This window comes from Lissotriton vulgaris, chromosome 12, assembly GCF_964263255.1.
Source record: "Lissotriton vulgaris chromosome 12, aLisVul1.2, whole genome shotgun sequence".
NCBI classification, from domain to species: domain Eukaryota; kingdom Metazoa; phylum Chordata; class Amphibia; order Caudata; family Salamandridae; genus Lissotriton; species Lissotriton vulgaris.
Window position 1 is genome coordinate 654,600,422 of NC_141700.1, and position 23,076 is coordinate 654,623,497.

General features: G+C 46.9%; 1 protein-coding gene across 2 annotated transcripts in view; it reads left to right on the top strand.

Annotated features, from left to right (window-relative positions):
- The window catches only part of CA5A (carbonic anhydrase 5A), a 395,762-nt gene that overhangs the window by 184,620 nt on the left and 188,066 nt on the right, over window positions 1-23,076 (top strand). Inside the window, exons 1-2 of one of the 2 annotated variants that reach the window (XM_086945824.1) lie at window positions 1,852-2,355; window positions 21,706-21,903. In XM_086945824.1, coding sequence (XP_086801950.1) covers window positions 2,205-2,355; window positions 21,706-21,903 — 349 coding nt within the window. In that variant the 5' untranslated portion in view covers window positions 1,852-2,204. Of the gene's footprint in view, window positions 1-1,851; window positions 2,356-21,705; window positions 21,904-23,076 lie in introns of those variants that run through there. The other variant, XM_086945825.1, reaches the window with a different exon arrangement.

The following is a 23,076-nucleotide window of genomic DNA, read 5'->3' on the forward strand; positions in this document are numbered from 1 at the left end:
TTGTGTTCACGTGAACTGTTTGAAATCCGCACGATGGTTTGAGAACTTATTTTGCCCACTATAATTCCCCTCTATCCATTCCTTGCGGATTGGGATAGGCAAGACCTAAAAATGGGGCATTGTTTTGTGCAATTTGCCTGGACACAAGCTACTAACAGTCTACTGCCCCTCTCCCTATTGTATGAACATGTTCATCAGTGCTTGGACTGGAGATATAGAAGTGTGGCTACTCCTGACATTACAGTAATTTTTTGCTGCTTAGAGGTGCCAGTATTCTCCCATTAAAAGCTTTGGAGTAGTCCTGAGACGTGCCAGTACTATCCCTTTCAAACTAAACAAGAGCAGGTACTGAGTTCCTGATAGTACCTGCTGATTTAAAGCACTTTAGTAATTTAAACAAGGTGGCGGCCCGCCTGCTTATACATGAGAGGGCTGGGCATAGGAACAGGGACCACCCTCAACCCCTGCGAGGGAAGGGCTCTATATGTGCACAGCTTAGTGAGACCTAAAAAACTGGTGCGTATCGGAGCGTCCGTGGATGAAGCGATGGGAGGGTACCAATATTATTAACCACGAGAGGAGGTGGTTTCAGCGTTTCATAACTGATCAGGAAGTGACGCTGCAAGTAGATATGAGTCCTTCGCTTCTTTCTACTTGTGCTTCATCGTTAGTAAGACAACTTTTGCGGGGAGTGTCCAGGCTTCATTCAGGTGGAAGGGTCATTAATCAGCACCTCATGTATTGCTCCTTAACCAAAATGACGCTATTTTGACTTAAGAAGGGTATCCAAGCGTCTGTTCTGCTGGGCTCCAGAAGCGTAGTGGCTGTGGTGTCATTACTTGTCCCGCTTCCTGCTTTCCCTGTGTCTCCCTGGGAGGCGGGTGTAGGGTTCGCCAAGCCGGGGAGTACTTTGGAAAGGAGGCAATATCCTGACTCCGAGACCCTTCTCTGAGCTGCTGTACTGTAGAGGCCCTGGGAATGAAGAGGACGCGGAGGAGACTGCAGGGAGCGGACCACGGGAGGCTGTAGCTCCCGGGGGTGGGGGCTGCAGTGTGGTCAGCGTTCACGGAGTCGCCATGCCGGGGGAGACCACCATGGTCAGGGTTTGCGACACCGAAAACAAGCTGGAGGTTCTGGGGCTGCCGAACAAGAGCTCCCCCGGGCCTCGAGGGCCAGGGGGTACTGGCTGCAGCGGCGGCAAAGGCTGACAGTACAGGTACAGTTACCCCTCCTTCTACGAACTGTCACACTGTATTGTAGTGATTCATCCAACGAGGCAAATGCAACCAGTGGTGCGCGCGCACCACAGAGGAGCGGGGGCAAGGGAGCGCGGCAGCGAGACGAATGCCCAATTGCATGCCGTCTTTTTGTAAAAAATAAACGCTAAAGCCAATGGCGGCCAGGGAAAGCCTGATCACACACAGGAGAGTGTGGTCAGCTTTCAGAACCCCGTACAAGAGGTCTCGAGCTGCGTGAGCAATGCTACGCACTGCAACACTAGGCGCGAGATCTAAAAAGTGCTACGATGCAGGAAGGTTAAAAAAATTATTTAAAAACTTTTATAGCGCTTTTAAAACATTTTTTAACCATGCTGCTCTACAATCTGGCTAAGAAACTGACAAAGCCAATAGCATTCACGCAGGGGAAACCTATTGGTATTACCAATGCTTGTTTTGTATGACAATGTACATACATATTTTTTTGTTTATAAAATTACAGCCACAATTTCTTCAAAACACTGAACTGCGACCTGAAGCCCTAGAGCCAGTGCAGAACATGAGGACAGACACGTAAAAGGATTAATGACCTGAAGAAATCGTTTAAAGTATTTCACTCTGACACCCAGCACCTCCCCTCCCGGTCATCTGTTTCTTACTGAGATATGCACAACCCACAAGCTACACCTCTGTGGGCGGCGCTATGAGGGTGGGTGGTGGCACTCTGCGACGTCGTCGACTCCCAGACTGAAGGCTGCTGACTGGAGTTAAGGCTGTCCTTGCTCGAACTGCATCTCGTTTGTGAGTGCCACCGCTTAGAAAGACGGTAACAGCCCCGACAGAACACAAACAGCGGATCTCGTCACCACTACAGGAGTCGCGCGGCACACTCTGCTGGGGCGGCGGTTGGAGCTGCGCGCTCCCTCCACTGGTTCGAGTTGTGTTGACTGTTGGAGGCAGAGCGCGTGCACTCTGCCGTTTGGAAGGATGGTGCTCGCGACCTGCTGCAGGCTGACGGCGCCGCTGCTGCTTCCCGTGCTGACGGCCGCCCGCCGCCAGGGCAGGGACCTGCGTTCCAGGGAAACACTTCCTGCCCCTTCCTATTGCAGCCTCGCCGGTTGCTCGTCCAAGCTCGGGTGTAAGTGGAGAGGGCAACCTTCTATGTCCATAAGCAGCTGTTTGTTTACATTTAGTGTGTGTCTTTCATGTTTTCAAAAGGGGGAATGGGACTGTGAGCACGTCTGTCTGCCAGTCAGTCAGCATTGGAGGTCTTTAGGGGCTTTTGAACTGAACACCCCCACCAGAGTGTGCCCCTTCTAATAAGGGTGCGTTAAGTACCGGACCACTTCAACGAGAATGAATGGTTTGTCCAGCTTTGTATTTATTTTGTAGGCATGCCCGACATCCCAGCTGATTTCCAGCTTGGTAGCTTGCAACGTGACCTCGTTTGACTTCCTGGAGGCGAAGCTGCTGCAGGTAATGTCTATTTTGCAAAGCACGGTGGGAGCACCCGCATTCCTGCCTGGCCTGTGCAATTTCCACACGTCCTTACTGACGCCACGATTGTATCCGTTGGTTGCATTGTTTACAAAAAATGCTGACCTTTTTGTTTTAGCGACCTAGTTGGCTGTGTTGTATGTTCCTCTGCTGATTAGACGTCATTCCAAAATGTTGTACTTACTGCCCTGACGATAATATGAGGCAGAATTATTTTACAAGGATACTTGTACGGCAATGGCTGATTTATTTCTATATTTCGTAAAACACAGGGTTTTATTAGAGCCCACTTCGGGGCGTCGTTGCAGTTTGGTGTAAAAGTGTGTGTGGAAAACCAATCGCAGGACCATTGTGGTGTTTGCAGGGCACAAGTCCTGAAAAAAGTAGTGGGGTGGACTCTCTAAGTTAGTTAGTATCTCAGGAAGTGACATCAGGGCACGTGACAGGTTTCTTTACCCAAGGAGTCGCAAACTAACTTTCCTTCCAGATTACCACACCAGGCAGCACGTTTCCATGTAGACGTGATTGCTTTAGCTGCCTGGTGGATAACACAGATTTGATGGAAAGATCTGTTTTTGTCTAGTCTTAGTTTTGACTTAAAATAGCATACAGGGTTAATGCACCTCCTGCAAAGCACATCATGTAACATGCAGATGGCAGATTTTATTTTATGTAGATAGGTAAGTAGATTACTGCTTTGACCACCGAGATCCTTTTGTTGCATGTAGTTGCATTGTAATCCTTCTAATATAGCAGTGAGCTCGGAAGGATGATATGTGACTTCTACACCCAGTAACCCTCACTGTCTTATGTAACACATCCTGTGCAATGATTTACAAACTTGTTTGGTTTATTGACAATATAATATGTATGTTTGCTGTAAGGTGATCTGGCACACTACATTGGGATGAATAGCGCTGTGAAACAAATAAAAAATGCTGGTATTTAAATTATTGTTTTGCACCGGGACAGAGTAACACATCTGACATTCTTACAGTGCATGAATATTAAATATATATATGGGGGTCCGACCCAAGTCAAAAGCGTTCCTCTCTTATGTTCCTTTGAAGTGTTAACAAGCTGCTACTGCTGCTGCATCTATATCTAGGTGTGAGGCTACAGGCAACCCCCAGCCTGAAGACTCGGACAAAGAATGCCAAATGGGCCCTTAAGTTTGGCCTTTGTTATGGCCCATCTTGAGTCTCAAATGACAAAACTACCACCCCGTCTACACATTGCTGCTCAGAAGGAAAGCAGATAGCGAGCAGGCGCTGCTGAATGAATCCCGGTGTCTCAAACTTATACCGGGACGAGTTCAGCATATTTTAGAGTGGGGCTCAACTTCTTGGCAGGGTGGACGGCGTCCGCCCTGTGAACAGAGTGGGCGGACGCTGTCCACCCGCCTGTACCCTCGACTCGAGCCCTGTGTGTTTTGTTCAGGACATCTAACAGTTCAGCTGTGGTTGCGTTGGCAGAGCAATTGTGCTCTTGTGGCCTGTCTCTCTGGGACGAGGTGTGGTTCTGGTGCTACAAGGAAGATTCGTCATGCCTCCGAGTAGAATTGTTTTCTGCTTTTTCTAGAATATAGGCTAGTTTTGATGGTTGTTAAGGTCTGATGGTACTACACATTCAATAATACCGGATTAACAGGTGCAAGTCTTTGTACTTTCAGGGGCCTCTGTTTACTTGTCCAATTATCCATCCATCTGTTCTTTCATGGGCTCACCCCTTCTCTCGGTTCCTGCTTTTCAGGTTCAGAGTTCAAGGTAAGCTCGTGTACACCCATTTTTATTAGTGTTGCCACTTTGTCTCTTAGGCCTAGGCCCACTCACTGTCTCCCCCAGTTTGTAGGAGCAGTGCTGGGCTGCTTTCGGCTCTCCGGCAACATCTCACTGGTAGCATGAAGCTAACAGGTGGCACATGGCAGTCTTCAAGGTAGCTGTACGGTAGTCCGGAGCAAATTATGTTGCTCCGAGGGTCGTACCAGGAGTGGAAGCTTCGGTTGGTGACCCATTTCTAGGCGGCTGCTTGTAGATCTTGGATCACTACAGTGGTAACCTGACTCACAGCGCGAGTCACTCCGACACTTGGATGGGTTCTTGGTGCTTCTTCTTGTGGGCACAGGCCACATGCCCTTAGAAGATGATTTGTCTGCATGGTGGACCCCAGGCGCTGTCTTAAGCACAGTTTCTTTAGTTGACGACCTGGTCACTGCGTCTTCTGGCCTGGTGCTGACCCAGTAGCACACTTGCGCAGTGCTACAGTGACATAGTCCACTTGTGGAACGCACAAGCCGCCATCAGGCATTTATCCCGGATTTGGTTGGGCCTACCACTTTTGGACACCCCTCCAGGTGCCTTGTCGCTTTGACAGGAATGAACGATGAGGACTGCTTTGCCTGGTCAGGCAGTACGCCCGTTCATTCTAAACCCTTGTTTGGTAAGTCTTAGTCGGACAGACGCTACACCAGGGTCAGTTATGGCAGTTCTTCCATGATCAACTCCCCTTGAATGATTGGCGCTTCCTTCCCTCGCTCATGGGCAAGATGTCTTTGTACCCAGGACCGTCCAATAATTCCTTCTTCAGACTTAACTGCAGGCGATGTTCCTTCCCTTCTGGGGACCTGGCTGTCAGTGCAACACTAACCCTTGGCTGCTTAGTAGTCTCTGAGTATTCTGTGGAGTGCCGCCTTCCTTTTTAGCAGAAGCCACAAAAATAAACTCTGATGGGTTTTGGTCTTTATACCGATTTTGCAGACAGAGGATGTGTATTCCAGGGCTATTTCCTTACAGCCAGTTTGGGTTGGTTCCCCTTTCATGTGAGTTTGTCCACATACACGGCACCCAATATAAGTTTATAATTTGGGTTTTTCTCTGTTTGTTTTGTCACGACAAGGAGAGAGCGACCGATGATGAGAAGTGGGTAAACTGGCAATTTCAAGCCAGGAAACCCCTCGGTTGTTACTACCGTGAGGCGCTCTCTCTATGTCTCCACATTTTTTGCACCTGTGTTCCACTTGTGGGAAGTAGATACGACTGTAGTATTTCTTTCAGCATATACACCCCGGCCTGTAGATGAGTGTTTAAAGTATACACTATGTGAGTGAGAGTTTGACCCTTTGTGCAACTCTACCCCAGGTCTGTTTAACGTTTTGGTGTTTGTTGGCGGAGGCATTTGTTGTTGGTAACTTTGTTCCATGGCAGTCCATTGACGAAAAAGCAAGACCAGACGCTAAGAGATCTAGTGAAGGGGTGTCATTCTTTGTCCATCTGGACTATTGTTATACGACTGTCAAGAGGCGCTGGAGACTGCGACAAATGATCAAGCCCTTCCAGGAGAAAAAAATGCAGGCATACCTGAAAATAATCTATGAAGGGCGGACACAATATTTCGCGTCCGAAATCAAAGCGCAGGAATGTCTGGACTCTTTGGGCAGCTAATTTATTAGGTTTTCTGTCTTCCTTCTGTTTTTTTTTTGCCCTTAGTACTTTATAGTATAATATGCATGTTGAAAGTACGGCTGATTGCTTTAAATATAATGCAATAAGGGGTAAAAAGTTTTTTTTTTTTTTTGTAGTAGTATTCGTTAAGGTAGCCCTCACTGCTTTACTGTAATCCATCACGTGCACAGACTCAGTCTGAGCACTTCACGAGGGAGGCTGCAGGGTTCAGGGGGGTTAGGGGGCAGAGGGGGGAGGTGGCTTGGGAGAAGGAGGGAGGGGCAGGGGAGGGCAGGGAATCTGGTGGTGGGGGGAAATGTAAAAAAGAGAATCTATGATACAAATCTAAATGTAAATATAATCAGACAGATGAAATGCGACCCATGTATCAAATATGTTCCTAGTATGCTAAGTAGGTGGGCTGAAGAGGAGGTAGAATGTAGACAGAAGTATGTCCAAACTTAGGATCTGCTCTCTGAATATAGGGGGCCTTAATGATTGGAAAAAAAGAGGAAGATTCAAGAAATTTGTAAAATCTGTACAGATGGACATCTTGTGTTTACAAGAAACTCACCTGCCTTGGCGAAAAAAACATTGGCTAAACCTAAGGGGCTATGAGATCCTTTGCTCCTCTCAGACTTCAACTATCAGGGGGGTGGCCATCATAGGAAAGGCGGGTCTGGGAGGAGTAAAGCGGTTTAAGGCAGACACCATGGGTAGATGGGCAATATGTGAGATGAATATAGGCATCTCTATCTGTGGGATATATGGGTCAAATCAGGATGATCCTGAGGTCTTTGATTGTATGGAAAAGGAGTTGACCGAGTGGCCTGCCCCTATTGTCAAGGCTCGACAAATCTAAAAAATTGTACTAGTCCTGCAGGTCTAGTAACTTGGAAAATCCCCTCGACCCAACTGCAACCTTCTTGACCTCTGTCTCTGAAAACGGAGCAAAAGTGACAAGTTAACAAGATTTAAAGGCATCTTTATTGCTCAGTCCCTTTGTGAGCAATAAAAATGCCTTTAAATCTTGTTATATTGTCACTTTTGCTCCGTTTTCAAAGACGGAGGACAAAAGTTAGTTTGTCTTCCTACTCGCCAGAAAGGGCGAGTAGGATCTAAAAATAGCTCGTCCTCATCCATTCTCCCTCACAAATGCGAGCGGGCGAGTGGATTTGTCAACCCCTGATTGTGGTTTGTGGGGATTTGAATATTGCAGCAGATTTTGTGGGTGGAACTGTATATGTTGGGTGTAAACCCAGGGTTTCCCAGGCAGTCTGTTCAATGATTCAATCGCACAGATTAAGTGATGTCTGGGGGAATAGCGAACCGGGGAGCCCTAGGTTTACATACTTCTCACACCCATTCCAGAAGTATTCCAAATTGGATTATTTTATGATCTCCACTACAGAGCTTATTAGGGTAAAAATTTGGAAATTGCCAATGATACTGTCAGATCACAATCCTTTGATTCTAACTATGGATTCCAATAGGCCGGTTAAAAAACACAGGCCCTGGACCTTCGATAGAAAGCTGTTAACAGACGATGCCTATGTGGAGCAGATCTGGTCACAGGCATTTTTTGACGCAAATAGATACAGCGCATCATGGAATACTGTTTGGGACAGTTATAAAGCAGCACTAAGGGGAGAAACCATCAGCTATACTTCCCAAATCTGGAAAAGGACCAGTAAAGAAAGGGAACAATTAATGAATAAACTGATGGAAGCAGAGGAACAGCATGGGAAAGATATTTCGCAGGGTAGGGAGGGGGCATATAGTCTAGAAAGAGTAAGCTCTATTAAAGCAGAGATACAGAATCAATTGGCAAAAAAGCAGCCTCCGAATACCAAGCGCAGAGAGGTAGGCTCTATGAAACAGGGGAACAAGCAGGCAGGGTGCTTGCACTCCGCATCTAGACAGGTGGCCTCCAAAAATGTCATAACCCGTATTTTAGTGCAGGGCCGGGGCTACGAGGAACCGTTGGAACTTTGGAATGTCTTTAAAAGGTATTATCAAGCACTGTATCAGGAGAAACTTACTGTAGAGATACCAAGGAGAGAGCGGGGGGGAGTCAGGAATCAAATTGGTTCAGGGAGACAGAAAACCCCTTGAAAAGGACATCACCCTGGAGGAGCTATCGGGGGCCTTACAAGATTTAGCAGCATGGAAGGCTGCGGGCCCCGACGGCATACCCTTGGAGGTATACAAAAAGGTATTAGAGGAAACAATCCCACTGCTCCTCGATTTATTTAATGGGTTTATAAAGACAGGCAACATTTCAGAATCATGGAGGAGTACCAATATAGTGGGGTTTCATAAAAAGGGGAAGCCTAAAGAAAATCCGGGCTCATATAGACCCATATCCCTCATAAATACGGATAATAAAATGTATGCAAAAATATTGGCAATCCGGTTGGGGAGGAGTATTGGGAGTCTGGTTTCTCCCTGGCGGCATGGTTTCATTCCGGGCCGGGGCACCACGAATCATATAAGACGGGCGATGACGTTGTTTGATATCCATGCTGGTGGGGAGGAGGGGATGGCAATGATCCTCCTCGATGCGGAGAAAGCATTCAACCGTGTCAGGTGGGACTATCTGAGGGGAGTGTTGGAGGAAAGGGGGTTTGGACCAAGATTCCGGAAGGCTATCCAGGCGATGTATTCGGGTCCAGTTGCCAAGATCCAAATGATGGGCGAAAGCTCTGAGAAGATCTATATTACACGAGGGACAAGGCAGGGGTGCCCGTGCTCACCCATCTTGTTTGCGCTCTATATAGATCCCTTAATACAGCAGATAATGAACAACCCTGTAATTAAACCAGTAGTTACTAAGGGCTTTGAAACCAAAATTTTGGCATATGCTGATGATTTGGCGGTTATCTCTGTAGCACTCGACGTAGCTCTGAGGGCAGTGGTTAACCTCACCAAGTCATTTGGTAGACATTCAAGATATCGCTTAAATGAAGAAAAGACCCAGGTGCTCTGCTCCAAGAATATAGTCAAATCCGATCCTAGGTTTGTTGACTTGGTGGTGTATTTAGGGGTAACGATTAACTCTCAGCCAGATCACATCATCAGAGATAATGTTGCCCCATTAATGAAATCGATGGAGGCAGATTTAAAAAGGATGGACACATTACATCTCTCAATAGTAGGGCGCTCCAACGTTATTAAAATGACTATATTCCCAAAGAATTTATATACATTTCAGGCTATCCCCTTTCTGATAGAGGAAAAACTTATCAAAGCAATAGAAGCTATATTTATGAATTTTCTGTGGCAATACGGAAAGGTTAGTAGATCTTTAAAATGTATGTCCTTGCCACAGGAAAGAGGAGGCTTGGGGATGCCCAATCTTAGGTACTATCACTGGTCCTGTCTACTAACGCATATGGCAATTCTATTCAATCCTGATGTAAATGACTTAAATACCCCTAATGGGCAGGATGACTTTCCCTCAATTTATGAATTGATACTAGGTAGGGAGACAATAGGGGTATTACTGAGAAGGACGGAGAGACGGTACTATAAGAAAACGAGATATAAGACAATAGAAAGTATATGGGGGGTCTGGGTCGCAGTGCAGAAATGCCTGGGAATTCCCTGATTTAATCCCCACACTCGCCTATGGAACTCAGAGCTATTCCCTAACCTGTGTAGCGATGGTAGGTGGAAACACTGGGAGCAACAGGGTATTCTGACACTGGGGGATATTATGGCTCGGGAAGAGATTAGACCCCTAGAAGACCTTAAGCAGAGGTACTCCCTCCTCGGCAACCAGGACTTGAAGTACGCTCAAGTTGTTCATACAATTAAATCTAAGAGGCCCAGTATCACTCTAGACAAAAGGTGTAGTATATTGGACTACTTGAGGGGAGGAGGTCATAGAATTGAAGGAATATATAGAACATTTATGGAGGAAATGCAGGATGATATGGTAAAAACCGAGGCCGTATGGGCCTCAAAACTGGAAGATCCTGATGTTGACCTGGATAGAGCACTACAGATAGATAAAAGATTCTTACGCTCCTCTAATCTGAAAGCGCAACATTTTAAAACTCTTTTTAATCTATATTACACCCCCTCTAAGCTATTCGATTGCGGTAAAAGGGAGGATAACAGATGCCCCCGATGTCTGAAGGGTCCAGCTGATCTTATACACATGTTTTTTTCAGTGTGAAAAACTTAAAATGATTAAAAAAGAGATCGAGGCATTCTGGGAGGGGCTGCTAGATGTTAAGATAAATCTATCCCCAACACTGATGATTTAAGGATGCGAAAGCAAGCTCGATCTCAATGCTGAGACGGAGGCTCTGGTATTTATTTCAGTGGCAGTGCTCCATATTCTTATTTCAGCTGCTTGGAACATTCCAGATGTGGCTGACTAGACTCCTAGGTATGCACAATTTAGAGGCGGCCCTGTATGAGCTTAAGGGTAAAAGAAAACGAGCTATGGGTCTAAAGGTTTGGGCTCCCGTGGCTTCTTGGAGGGCCGCTAGGATGTAGGAGGAATTAATGTGGGGCTAAACAATATTAGATTGTACTATAATGTATATAATGGTTCTCTTTTATATTCATCCCTTAAATATATAATCTCGAGGTCTATTCCAATGGTTTCTCTATTTTTAAGGTCCCATTTTAATAATCGGATTTTAATGCTTCTTTCTGTTTTTTGTATACTGTTGGATGAAATGTATTTATTATTCGCTGTATAATGAAGTGAATGCTTTTACACGGTGTCATTTAATTCTCAAATGAAAAATAAAACAAACAAACAGATGACTAAGTCAAGTTTCTCATCCTGGCCGCACATTTGCAGAGAGTCCCCCAGCACAGTCTAACACTGGTTGCACTGAAATACCCGAAGGTCGCGGAGCCTGTAGCGGCCACATGTCGTGGACTGGGAAAGAGCGCTATTGCGCTCTTCCTTCGGCAGCTGGAGCTTTTACTGCTCCGCAAGTTGTTCTTTCTTGCTGCGCTTGCTGCCTAACGCTCGCCTGGTGACTCGCGACATTTTCCGACATCACCTTTCATCCAATAACGTGGTCGCCCGCCCGCAGTCAAACCTAGGCTGGATACTCCCACTCTCAGCTCACTCCCTCTCTCATTGGACAGCGGCGTGAGCAGTGGCGACGCCTATGCGTCACATTTTAAGAACTTTATTGTCTTCAACTTGAAATACACAAGTTAGAGTTGACTGTGGGTAAATGCAGGACTTTAAGTGAGATGAAAAAAACTGGGGTGGGGGGGTCTCTCAAAGGGACATGGCCATTGTAATTAAGGGCGTGGCTTAAAAAAACATAAACTAAAAATCTGTGCTCAGCATACTGTGCCGCCCCTAGCATCTGTCAGCAGTTTGGTATGCCATTCACAGCCGTGATGTCAGACATGCTTACTCAAGCTGTTTTATTTTCGTAATAATATTGAATGCCATTTAATTAGATGTGGATTTTTTTTTAGAAGGGCTAGTCGTTTACATCCTACTTACTATCCTACTGCTTTGTCCTTGATGCATTGCAATGTCGTTTCACCTTATATAGTTCTACTCATGTTATCAACATTACAAAGGCCGAGCTAGTCTGGCAAAATCTGACCTCCAAATTACAAGTTAAACAAATCTCTCCAACTATGGCATTACACAACTGAGTTACCCTACCTTGACAGCACAGACAAAGCTAATGTTATTTGTACAAAAAAAACTTGTACTTCACAATGCAGTCCTATAATATGCCTATTAGTGTCAAAGTGTCCTTATTAAAGAACAGTACACGTTGTAGCACCCAGGATAATGTGCTCCATGGCAAAAAACGTATTAGATCCCTAAGCGAGACCTATTGGCTATGCCAATGCTTGTTTCCTAATGTCTCTTGGGCAACATAGTTTGTGTTCATGAAAATCGTTTCTTTGAAAGGCTGCTGGCAAATAAAGTGAAGAAAGAAAAAAGCCTAATCCGCGCCTCCAGGTCCTGCCATAGAATTGCATAACTGTATGGTGCAAGAGGCTGTGTAATGAAAAGGATGTGATTGGAGTGCAGAAGGTTGCAGTTTAAAGTCAGTTACTGGTGTTGACGTTAAATCGGGCGTGTAAGGTGAAATCCTTGTAGAAAGAATGAAAGGCAGTTGAAGGCTGATCGGAGGAATAACTAACTGTAGTTATTCTTACTCGGGCCTTCTGTTCTGGCTTACAGTGAAAAGGTAGAGGTTTTGTTGATTTAAAGAGATACTGAGTGGGAGGAGACGCACTATTTTGTAACATAACCAATATTCTTGAATACTTGAGAGAGCGCGCGTGCGTGTGTGTGAAATCCGACAAAACCTTACTGTACCCGACTGAAAGCACCTGCAGCCAACCACTTACTGGAGAATACTTGTGTGTATGTGTGTGTGTGTACTGATAAAAGATAAATGATAATTACGTATTTGTATAGCGCACGACTACCCGGAGGCATCTCGGCGCTTTGTACGAATACCGCTAAGGAATCCTTCCTAGCCTTTCCCTGTGAAGTGCCCACTCCTGGGCACCCCCATGGTGAGGTCAGGCATCCTAGCGTTGTTGGGGCCGTTGTGGAGATTAAGCAAGCTATTGCCCAGAGTTGCAGGGTGGGACTCATGGTTAGAATAGGCACGGAGGCGAGAATTATCAGGTCCGAGGAAATTGAGCCCAAGACCCGCCGGGGCGGGAATTGAACGCTGGTCCCGGGCCAGACTTCTGCATCAGTCTGCCGCTCTAACCATTGAACCACACTTCTCCACTGTACTCGACCGAAAGCACCTGCAGCCAACCACTTACTAGAGAATACGTGTGTGTGTGTTAGGGTGACCAACCGTCCGTAAAGTTCACGGATAGTCCGTAATTTCGGCCGTCTGTCCGTTGTCCGTGAAGGTTTCTTTAACGGACGCCGTTTGTCCGTAATTTTAACAGCTGTTAGGTCACAGCCAATCATGTGCCTTTCTAATCCCAACCGTTTGCAGCCAATCATGTGCCTTTCTAATCCCAACCGTTTGCAGCCAATCATGTGCCTTTCTAATCCCAACCGTTTGCTGTAGAGACCAAGCAAAGCGATTTAGGATTGGCTTGAAAGACATCAGCCAACCCTAGAGCTCGCAGGTACACTGCATGAGTGCAGGAGTGCTCTCATTAGCACTGATTCAGGGCCAATGAGAGCAGCTTTAAGGTACCCAGCCCCGGTACTTCTGAAACACGCAAAGCACGTTTTGACTTTCCCTTTTAACATTTTTCGGGACACTTACTCGACCCCCTGACCTGTAGACTCGGTAAAACGCGGTCTAAAGGGACCAGGCCTCAAGGCTCCTTTGGCTGGATTGGAGGCTGCGGGACTGTTAATGTCAGAATCCAAGCCTAATGCATTTTTTAGGTTTCACCTGGGGCACGGAGCTTTAGCTCCACCCCCAGAGAAATCTATTGTTTACTATATGTGCTTCAGGAACGTCCCCCGGCTCCCATTGGCTAGCTCCATAAATGGAGGCTAGCCATTGGGAGCCGGATCTGTCCGTCAAGGCCGGACCAGATTCGGGGGCGTTCCCGCGATTTTTTCGCTCTCCACCCACTTCGGATCGTCATTGCGGCGGTGGGTGTGTCTTATTTTTTTTTTTCGAGTCGGCCTGTTTTCTTCATTTTACAAGTGTTTGTTGTTGGAGTTGGCTGCAAGATTCGAGTTCCCACGAGGCAATCAGGTAAGGAGCATTTTGTTTATAAATGTGTTTTCACTTTGTAAGTTTATGCATTTTGTCCGATGCCCGTTCCCGGCCCCCCCCCCCCCGCCCGCTGTCCGTGCGCCGTTCTGGACCCCCCCCCCCGCTGTCCGTGCTCCGTTCCCACCCCCCTCCCCCATCCTGTGCCCGTTCCCGCCCCCCTCCCGCTGTCCGTGTGTCACGCCCCCCTCCCGCGCCTTGACACTTTCGGGTTTTAGTTTGCGCGGTACAAGATGCAAAATAAATAAATAAATAAATAAATATTTTACCCTGGATCTTGTTTTGCAAGGAATGCGTGCATACTTGCACCAGTGAACTAAGAAACCGGTGCCTTAATCGGTAGCTTGCCCTCATGCGTTTCAAGCCTCGTTTTAGTTTGCAGTCGGCTTTTCAGCACAAGAAACAATATGTGTAAACTGGCGCAGTTAACCCCGATATTTTAGGTGGACTGCCAACTAACTTTGTATTAGCAGCACCCAAGTAAGTTAATCTGTGAAGAACCGCATGCCAAAACGGTCTTGCAATCAATATCGAGGCTTGGAACGCAAACCGAAGCCGGCAGAATAGTAATCGCAATGTACTGCAGACGAAGCCTGTAACAGGAGGTGAAGTGGTGGAAGCATGGCTTACGAATGCCAGAGAGACAGCTATGCGAAGGAGGTAATTAGGGCTCAAAGGGGTTTAGTAGGATGAGTGGTTGAGTTTGAGCAGGATATGGGTAATTAAGGGGAAGGAGAGAGGCTATCAGTGAAGACATTCTGATGGAGGGACGTTGGAGACACAGGGAGAGGTGACACATTGGGGGTGGGTGGAGGATTTTACAGGTTAGGAGCATGAACGAGGGGTCCAGGAAAAGAGGACCCAGGTTTCCGCAGGCCCGTGGCTTGGGGGGGGGAGGAGAGGAGGCAGAGACAGCCGCAAACAACAACAAAAAAAGCCCTGAAATTGTTTTTTATCTAACACGGCCTCCGCTCTCCCACCTCCCTCTCCCCTCCCACAGCAGATCCCCGCCTCCCTCGTCTCCGGCCGGGCTCCCGGCTGCTGCTCTTGTGCTAATCATTTTTTATGGATTTACAATTAGCAAAGCAGCAATTATTAGCAAAGCAATTAGCAAACAGAAAAATATTTGTGTTAAATGAGTCTTCCGATCAGTATCTGCTCCTCCGCTCTCCCCGCCTCCCTCTCCCCTCCCACAGCAGATACCCGCCTCCCCTCCCACAGCAGATCCCCGCCTCCCGAGCTGCAGCCGGTCCCGATGCCGTAAACACTGCAAGCTGAAGATGGCCATATGGTGACGCCTCTAGCTCAATGTCTGCCTGTAATATTAAGGAGTCGTTCTGAGGGCATACAAGGTCGTGTTCATCGTCTCATTTGAATTAGACAAGCACAGTTAATATGCGGAGATTCATCACATTTTAAAGATTTAAACATACGGAGTTTAAGGGATTCGCCACGAATAAATCGCGTCGTTTTAGCCCAAGTGCGGAGCTGAGATTGGAGCAGACCTAAAGCGGGTAACTTTCGCTCTTAGACCAGATCACCTCCCCTATCACTCTCTGCGTCCACGTTATTCTCGAACTGTGGAACCCCAGATCGGTGCTGACGTATTCTTGGGCATAAAGAAGATGCTGACCCAGTCTGACCTGTACTTGAGAACACCCGACAGTCAAAACTGAAAGGTTGTCACTTATGAGCAGGGGACATCCGAGTGAAATCCAGGATTCGGCCCTCCAAATGAGAGACTGTTGAGTTGTAGGGCTTCGGTTGTCGATGTCGTCCATTATGGGCTCCTGGCCTTCCCCCCAGCACGATAGCTCAGGGGGTGCACGTGCCTACTGCTGAGGTATGTGTCTAGCTCTCGGTCACGCGCTCAATAACAGAAACACAGCTGAAGTATTGACCAGCTGTATGTGCAACCCTCGGACCACAAGTTCCAATCACTAGAAAATAGCACATGGGGTTGGAGTGCCTACTACTGAGATGTATGAATGTATGTGTGTGTAACACTCAGGTTAACAGTTCCCGACACAGGAAGGTAGCTGAAACAGTCATTGTGCCTGCACCTGACATATGCATTTAACCCTCCGGTCACAGGTTCCAAGCACATAAAAGCCCTCAATGGTCTAGTGCCCTTGCCGTAAAGATCTTTATACAACATGCCTATTTCAAGGGCAATTCCGAAATAGCACAGCATAGTATACAGTGCGTTTTGGGAGGGGGGAATAAAGTCAAATAAACTAACCAGCAAGTTTCAGAGCCCCAAATATGAAGGCAGGGTTACCTGTCTCAGAGGTGCTTCTGAGAGGCAGTCCGGCTCGGCCACCTTCTGCAGGAGCTCTCAGCAGATAGGCCCGTGGTCTGGGGCGCTTAGCTGCAGGTAGAGGAGGGGCAGCTTCCGGTAGTCTCTGGGAGGAGCGGCCACCATAGGACGAAGAGGCACCTGTGAGAGACTGCAGCCTCAGCGCCTGTGAGAGCCCGAGCTGTGCTGGAGGAGACACGTGAAGGAGGTGGGAGGGGTGCACGCGGGAGCGGAGCAGAGAGATGCTGCAGCCTGGACACTGAGCACCACAGCACCTGACTGGTCCGCTCTTCCCGCTCAATTGACTCCTCGCACTTCGCTAGATTCCCTTCCCAGTGCCCCCTCAGGGGGGGGCTCAAACACGAGTGGAGATGTAGGGTTCTCTACAGTGGGTGAGGGTGATAACCAAAAGCAAAGCTGCCATTTGGGTACACCGCAAGGAGAGGTTGTGGGCACCTTTTAGGGACCAGGTTAACAGCACTCATCTTAAAAGGGGGATTAGGGATATTGACAACACTGTTGTATCTTCCCAAGAATAAATGAACACACTGTACACAGCAAACTATAGCGTAATTTATAATTTAATATCTAGCCTCTCCAAAAGATTGTTTCCCTGCCCCCTGGCTGTGCTTGCTTCCCTGACCCCTGGCTGTGCTTGCTTCCCTGACCCCTGGCTGTGCTTGCTTCCCTGACCCCTGGCTGTGCTTGCTTCCCTGCCCGTGCTTGCTTCCCTGCCCCCTGGCTGTGCTTGCTCCCCGCCCCCTGGTTCCCCTTCCCCTGGCTGTGCTTGCTCCCCTGCCACCTGGCTGTGCTTGCTCCCCTGCCACCTGGCTGTGCTTGCTCCCCTGCCACCTGGCTGTGCTTGCTCCCCTGCCCCCTGGCTGTGCTTGCTCCCTTGCCACCTGGCTGTGCTTGCTTCCCTGCCCCCTCGCTGTGCTTGCTTCCCTGCCCCCTCGCTGTGCTTGCTTACCTGCCCCCTGGCTGTGCTTGCTTCCCTGCCCCCTCGCTGTGCTTGCTTCCCTGCCCCCTCGCTGTGCTTGCTTCCCTGCCCCCTTGCTGTGCTTGCTTCCCTGCCCCCTCGCTGTGCTTGCTTCCCTGCCCCCTCGCTGTGCTTGCTCTCCTGTGTGTGTGTGGCTTTGGGTGGGTGGGTGTGGCTCTGGGTGGGTGGGTGTGGCTCTGGGTGGGTGGGTGTGGCTCTGGGTGGGTGGGTGTGGCTCTGGGTGGGTGGGTGTGGCTCTGTGTGGGTGGGTGTGGCTCTGTGTGTGTGTGTGTGGCTCTGTGTGTGTGTGGCTCTGTGTGTGGCTCTGTGTGTGGCTCTGTGTGTGTGTGGGTCTGTGTGTGTGTGGGTCTGTGTGTGTGTGGGTCTGTGTGTGTGTGGGTCTGTGTGTGTATGGGTCTGTGTGTGTGTGTGGCTCTGTGGCTCTGTGTGTGTCTGTGTGTGTCTGTATGTGTGTTTTTGTGTGGCATTTGCCAGAGATTAAACTATTGGCATTGTAAATGACAATGCCATTTATTTATCTGTTTTGAAGACCAACACATAAATACAAATGTTGTCATTTACAGTGCCAATAGCTCAAACTTTTCAAAAGGCGAAACCATTGCATTGTAAATGCTTGTTAGTTTTCCTGCAGTTTTGGCTATTCTTCAAGAATTTTTCATTGCACGACACATTAAATAGTTTAAATGACAGCTCAAATATGGTCTCTGTGCGGTGGTGTAACACGAGAGCACTGGGCCCCAGTGCAAGCAATGATAATGTCCCCCGCTGTCTGTTTGCACTGTAAAAGGCAGCAGTAATTGTTGTGCAATGGACCCGGTGTCGATGCTCCTGATCCACCGTTGATAGGTATTGCCCTATAGCATTGTCATCTTAATGATTTTCGTGGCCCTGTGCATGACCTGTTTAGAGCCCCCCTGTTCGGAACATTTGTGAATTTTATTAACCATTTTCCTGAAAATTGAAGCTTACTTAATGTACAATAATATTAAGCTATGTTAAAGTTTTAGAAACTGAATCATGCAGCAACAGCTGATAAATGTGTTCCCTTGGGGCCCAACAAGCCTTAAAACTACACAGGAGAGGACGTACGTTGTGATAAATAGACATAAATATTATAGAAATATATCATCTTCCTAGGGGAGGGAGCGGGCTTTATAGCTGGGGGTCCTTGGAAGTTGCACACTTTGGCCTTGCCTTAAAATGTCTCTGTTCTGTATTTGTTTGCAAATGGCAAACTTTTTTTAAACAATGAGGCATAGTTTTCGTGTAACTGTGTATCACAAAAACGTTATAGGTGGTTGCTGCAAAAGCTCTGGAAGAACTGTCGAACTCTAAACTATGTGCATTAGTGGAGCCCAGGCATCAATCTTTGTTGGTGCCCCTTCCATGACCTTCTTTATGTATTCCCGGACCACCACCCACCATGGTGCCCCTCATCTCTCCTTAGCCCTCCTCTCACATGTATTTAATTTATAGCTCATATGGCTATTCATGTATATACACTGTACAACGATTGGCCAACAGAAGGTCGAGCCGCGCTTAGGCTCCAAGGCTTTAGCAGGTCTTCGGAAGCACTGCTATGGCGGTTGCGTTGCTCCTACCCCATCGCATACATAGAGAAGTCTGCTGTGCAACTGGCACCCATACCTTTGCCCCAGGACTCCTTATGGCTCTCCACCTCGACTTTCACCGGTCAATAAAGGGATAAGCATCTTAGGTGGACCCCGGCGCGTACTGAAGGCGGCCATCAGCCTGTGCCTGGTTGGAACTTTAGGAGTCCCTCAGTCCATTGTGACCGATTAAGGGGTTGTGTTTATTGCCTGCAAGTTACTGAACTCCACCTCCCTGCTCAATTTCTGCGTTCATCAATATCCAGAGAAGAAGCTCGCTATTTTAGATTGAGGGTGAGGGGTATGTCCGTCCCATGGCCTATCCTAGAACTTGCCTTAGGAACTATAACAAGGGTGAAATTCTTGATGGGCCTCCTCTGTATGCAACTCTGCAGATAAAGACTCAGCTCATAATTAATATGAAAAGGTGGGCGAGTGAGTGAGTGAAGGGATGTATGGATGCATTAGTGAAAGGGTGAATGGATGAATGAAAGGGTGAATAGATGGATAATGAGCGAAAGGATGGATGGATGAGTGAAAGGGTGGATGATGGGCGAGTGAATGGGTGGATAGATGAGTGAAAGGATGGATGAGTGATAGGGTTAATGGATGGATTCATAAGTGAATGAGTAGAAGGATGGGTGGATGGAAGGAAGGATGGCTAAGTGAAAGGGTCAATGGAGAGAGAAAGGGAGGAAGGATGGATGACTGAAAAGGTGAATGGGTGGTAGGATGAGTGACTGGGTTGATGGATGAGTAAGTGACACAATGACTGGATGGTTTGAAAGGGTTAATGGCTGGATGGATCGATGGCTGGAAGACAGGATGGATGAGTGTACAGATGGATAGGGTGAAAGGGTGGATGGATGGATGAGTGAAAGTGTGGATGGAGGGTTGGATGGAAGGAAGAAGACATGATGGATAGGTTTGCAAATGGATGAATATGTCTGGATATAGATGGGATTACTTATATATCACTATATATAGTGCAACCTCCTCAGATATCTCTTTCAAACGTAACTTTTGTCCCGAAGTTTGGTCCTGAATTTTTACCCTTTGTCCTGAATTTCTGTCCTGAATTTTGACCCTTTGTTCTGAATTTTTACACTCCCCGTCCTGAATTTGCACCCATGCCAGTTGGTCACCCTAGTGTGTGTGTGTGCTGTACCCGACTGAAAGCATCTGCAGCCAACCACTTAGTAATACATTTGTTACTGGGGGAGTGCTCACCAAGCATTCCCCGCATAACCCCAAACCCATAGCAAAAAACCTTGGTGTCAAGCTGGACCAAGCGCTCCTGCTCAAAGAACACACCGCTCAGGTGGCAGGTGCCTGCCTTCATGTGGTGGGGCTTCTAAGACGTGTCTTTCCATTTCTGCCAGACAACCACAGAAAGACCCTTATCCAAACTCTAATCATAGGCAGAATGGACTACTGCAACGGACTATACCTATCGGCGAATGAAGAACAACTAGACAAACTTCAGGTTGTCCAAAATACAGCAGCTAGATTGGCCCTCAATGCCCCCCCCAGAACGCCCTCCCGCCCCTTACTTCACCAACTCCACTGGCTTCCTGTGAAGCAGCGCATCAAATTTAAAATCTGTAACATAATACACAGATGCTTGTATGGCACCAGCCCCAAATATCTAAGAGAAAAATTTGTACCATACATCCCTGGACGCGCACTTCGCTCTAGTAACCATCTGCTGCTACAGGTTCCTAAGATAAGAAGAGCTAGACAGGGAGGCCGAGCCCTGTCTTACAAAGGACCCATACTTCGGAACTCCCTACCCACCGAACTGAAACAGATCAGGAATTTAGTGTTATTCAGGAAAAAACTGAAAACTTACCTCTTCACCAGGCCATAGTTTTCATCCCCCCTCTTCAGCTTCTACGCACAAAGTAATTTGCCATAAATTGCAAGCAACAGCGCAGAGATATCCCTTCGGGAATTGACTCAGGCGCTTTACAAGCAAATAAATAAATAAATAAATAAATAAAAGCTACCCCCTTGCTTCCTGTCCTCCAGGATTACATAACCTCTGCACAATACCGCATGCTGCATACTTTTAAAATACAATAGTAGGTCTATTTAAAATGTAAATAGACAGCGTTTTAAAGTGAATATATCAAATTAATGTTATTTATTCAGTAATTGTTAGAACTTTTACAAATGTGTTATAAACTTGTTCCGAACCAAGGATTCGAACCACATCTATACATTTACTGCATTTTCCGATCTAAAATCTTAATATAGGAATTTCAATGTTTGTTAATGTATAACTGGAGGACTTAATCCAGGTATTAAGGGAAAGAGTTAAGTTAATTACTTTGTTTATTGAAGTTTTTTTATCACATTTTCGACAGTTGCTATTTTCTTTAAGTTAAGTTTTTTATTTTCCTCAGAATGAGCGAAGAATCACGCAAACATGTATTAAAGAGAATGACAACATATCTCTAAGTTGTTTAGATATTAACTCTTTATCTGTAACATATTTAGTTTAATGCTCCAGCTCCTTTTTGAAATATATTTGATTTGTCAGTAATCTCAGTTTCAAACCATTTTGTTCGTAAGCCACTTGTACTTTGTTGAGATTGTTCTTGCTACAGTATGCACACTCCTACCTGGGGACGGCTACAACCTAATTCTAACGATCTATTATAAACCCATAGAATATATATCGAGCTAAGTTGCAAAGATAAATAGGGTAAGCCTCACTTCCTTGCCAAATCAGAACTCTTAACTTCTGACTTGCATTTCGAGTGCAAAAGGTTGTTCAACTCCCTCAAGGGGTGTAGTATTTGTTTTGTTCTGTTAATGGTTTATGTATGTACCTCTTGAAATACAAAGTATTGGCAGGATAGTGAAATATTTACAAATGTTCAAATTGAAAAAAGTTCTAACTGCATTATTTTGTGTTTTAGTGCACCCGATTTGGCAGGGCCCACTTCGAATTCCTGGTGGAACCCGGCAGTCTCCGATTGACATCCGTGTGAGAGACAGTGTTTTTGATCCACATCTGCAACCCCTGTCCATTACCTATGACCCAAGTACTTGCCTGCAGATTTGGAACAACGGCTATTCATTCCTGGTGGAATTCGATGATATAACAGACAAATCGGGTAGGAAGGTTTTTTTCTCCACTGTTTATTAAATTTAGTTTGCTATTTTCTAGCTTTGTTTTCAACAGACACTACTAAATAGAGTAGTGATCTACTTCTTTTGCTGACATACAGTAGATTCGTCTTCCTAGGTCTGTGTCTGGGTTATATTTGGTCTTTCTGTTGCCGGTCTCTGCATTCATATCTGTCCAGCTTACTGGTGGTTTTTGTGGCAGTGTGAAGTGCAGTTGTAGATTCCGTATGACCTTATTTGGCCTGGAGTCCCTCTCCGAGTTGGCTGATGGCTTCTCTTTGTGCCTCTGTTTTTTTCCCATCCATGCTTGTGGGACCTGGGTAGGTCCAGCCATATTGGGTCTCTCCTTACTGGTGGGCAGTTCTCTTGTTGCTCTTCAGCCATCCTACATCTCAATGGTTTGGTGTTCATTGGGCTAGATATTTGGGCTTTATTGGGCTGCCCTTCTTCCCAAAGCGTCCATTAGTTGAAGAAACCGTGAACCAAGAATTGTTACTAGGGATTCTTACTAAGCAGCCTCCATCCTAGCTCCGGCTTGTGCGTATTTCAGCCCTAGATATGGGATCAGTTGCCCCATAGGAGGGTGAGGAAAGAAGACCCCTTTGGTCAAACATGATCCGTGGTGCGTCCTCGCCTACATGTGTACTCCTCCCCTCCTCGATTATGATCGCACAAGCCGCGTCTTAGTGGAGTGTGACCTAGATCACCCCACACAGTGGAACCCTCTCACTACAGTCTGGTAAGAGTGGAGCCCGTCCTTATATTTTTAGGTCGTGATGAATGCCGCGGACCCTACTGGCAGAAACATGTCGACCACATTGACCACAGTGGGAGGGACAATAGAATCCCAAACACACCAATCACTTATTTTAATTACCATATAGATGCCAGCCATATTAAAATTAATTTGACATCTATAATGACCTTTTAAACTCCCTTTTTAGGTCGAGCTCTCGACCTATTGTGGCCAAGTTGCTCCTCAAGGGGCGTAGAGCTGTGCACGCGCGGCGATTCAGGAACGTGAATGCGCACGTACAGTCATACACACATCTCTTGCTCCACTTTCACACTCACGAAGCACACACACACACGCACGCACGCACGGACGGACGGACACACACACACACACACAGTGCAGACACACACACGTGCCAAGCCCC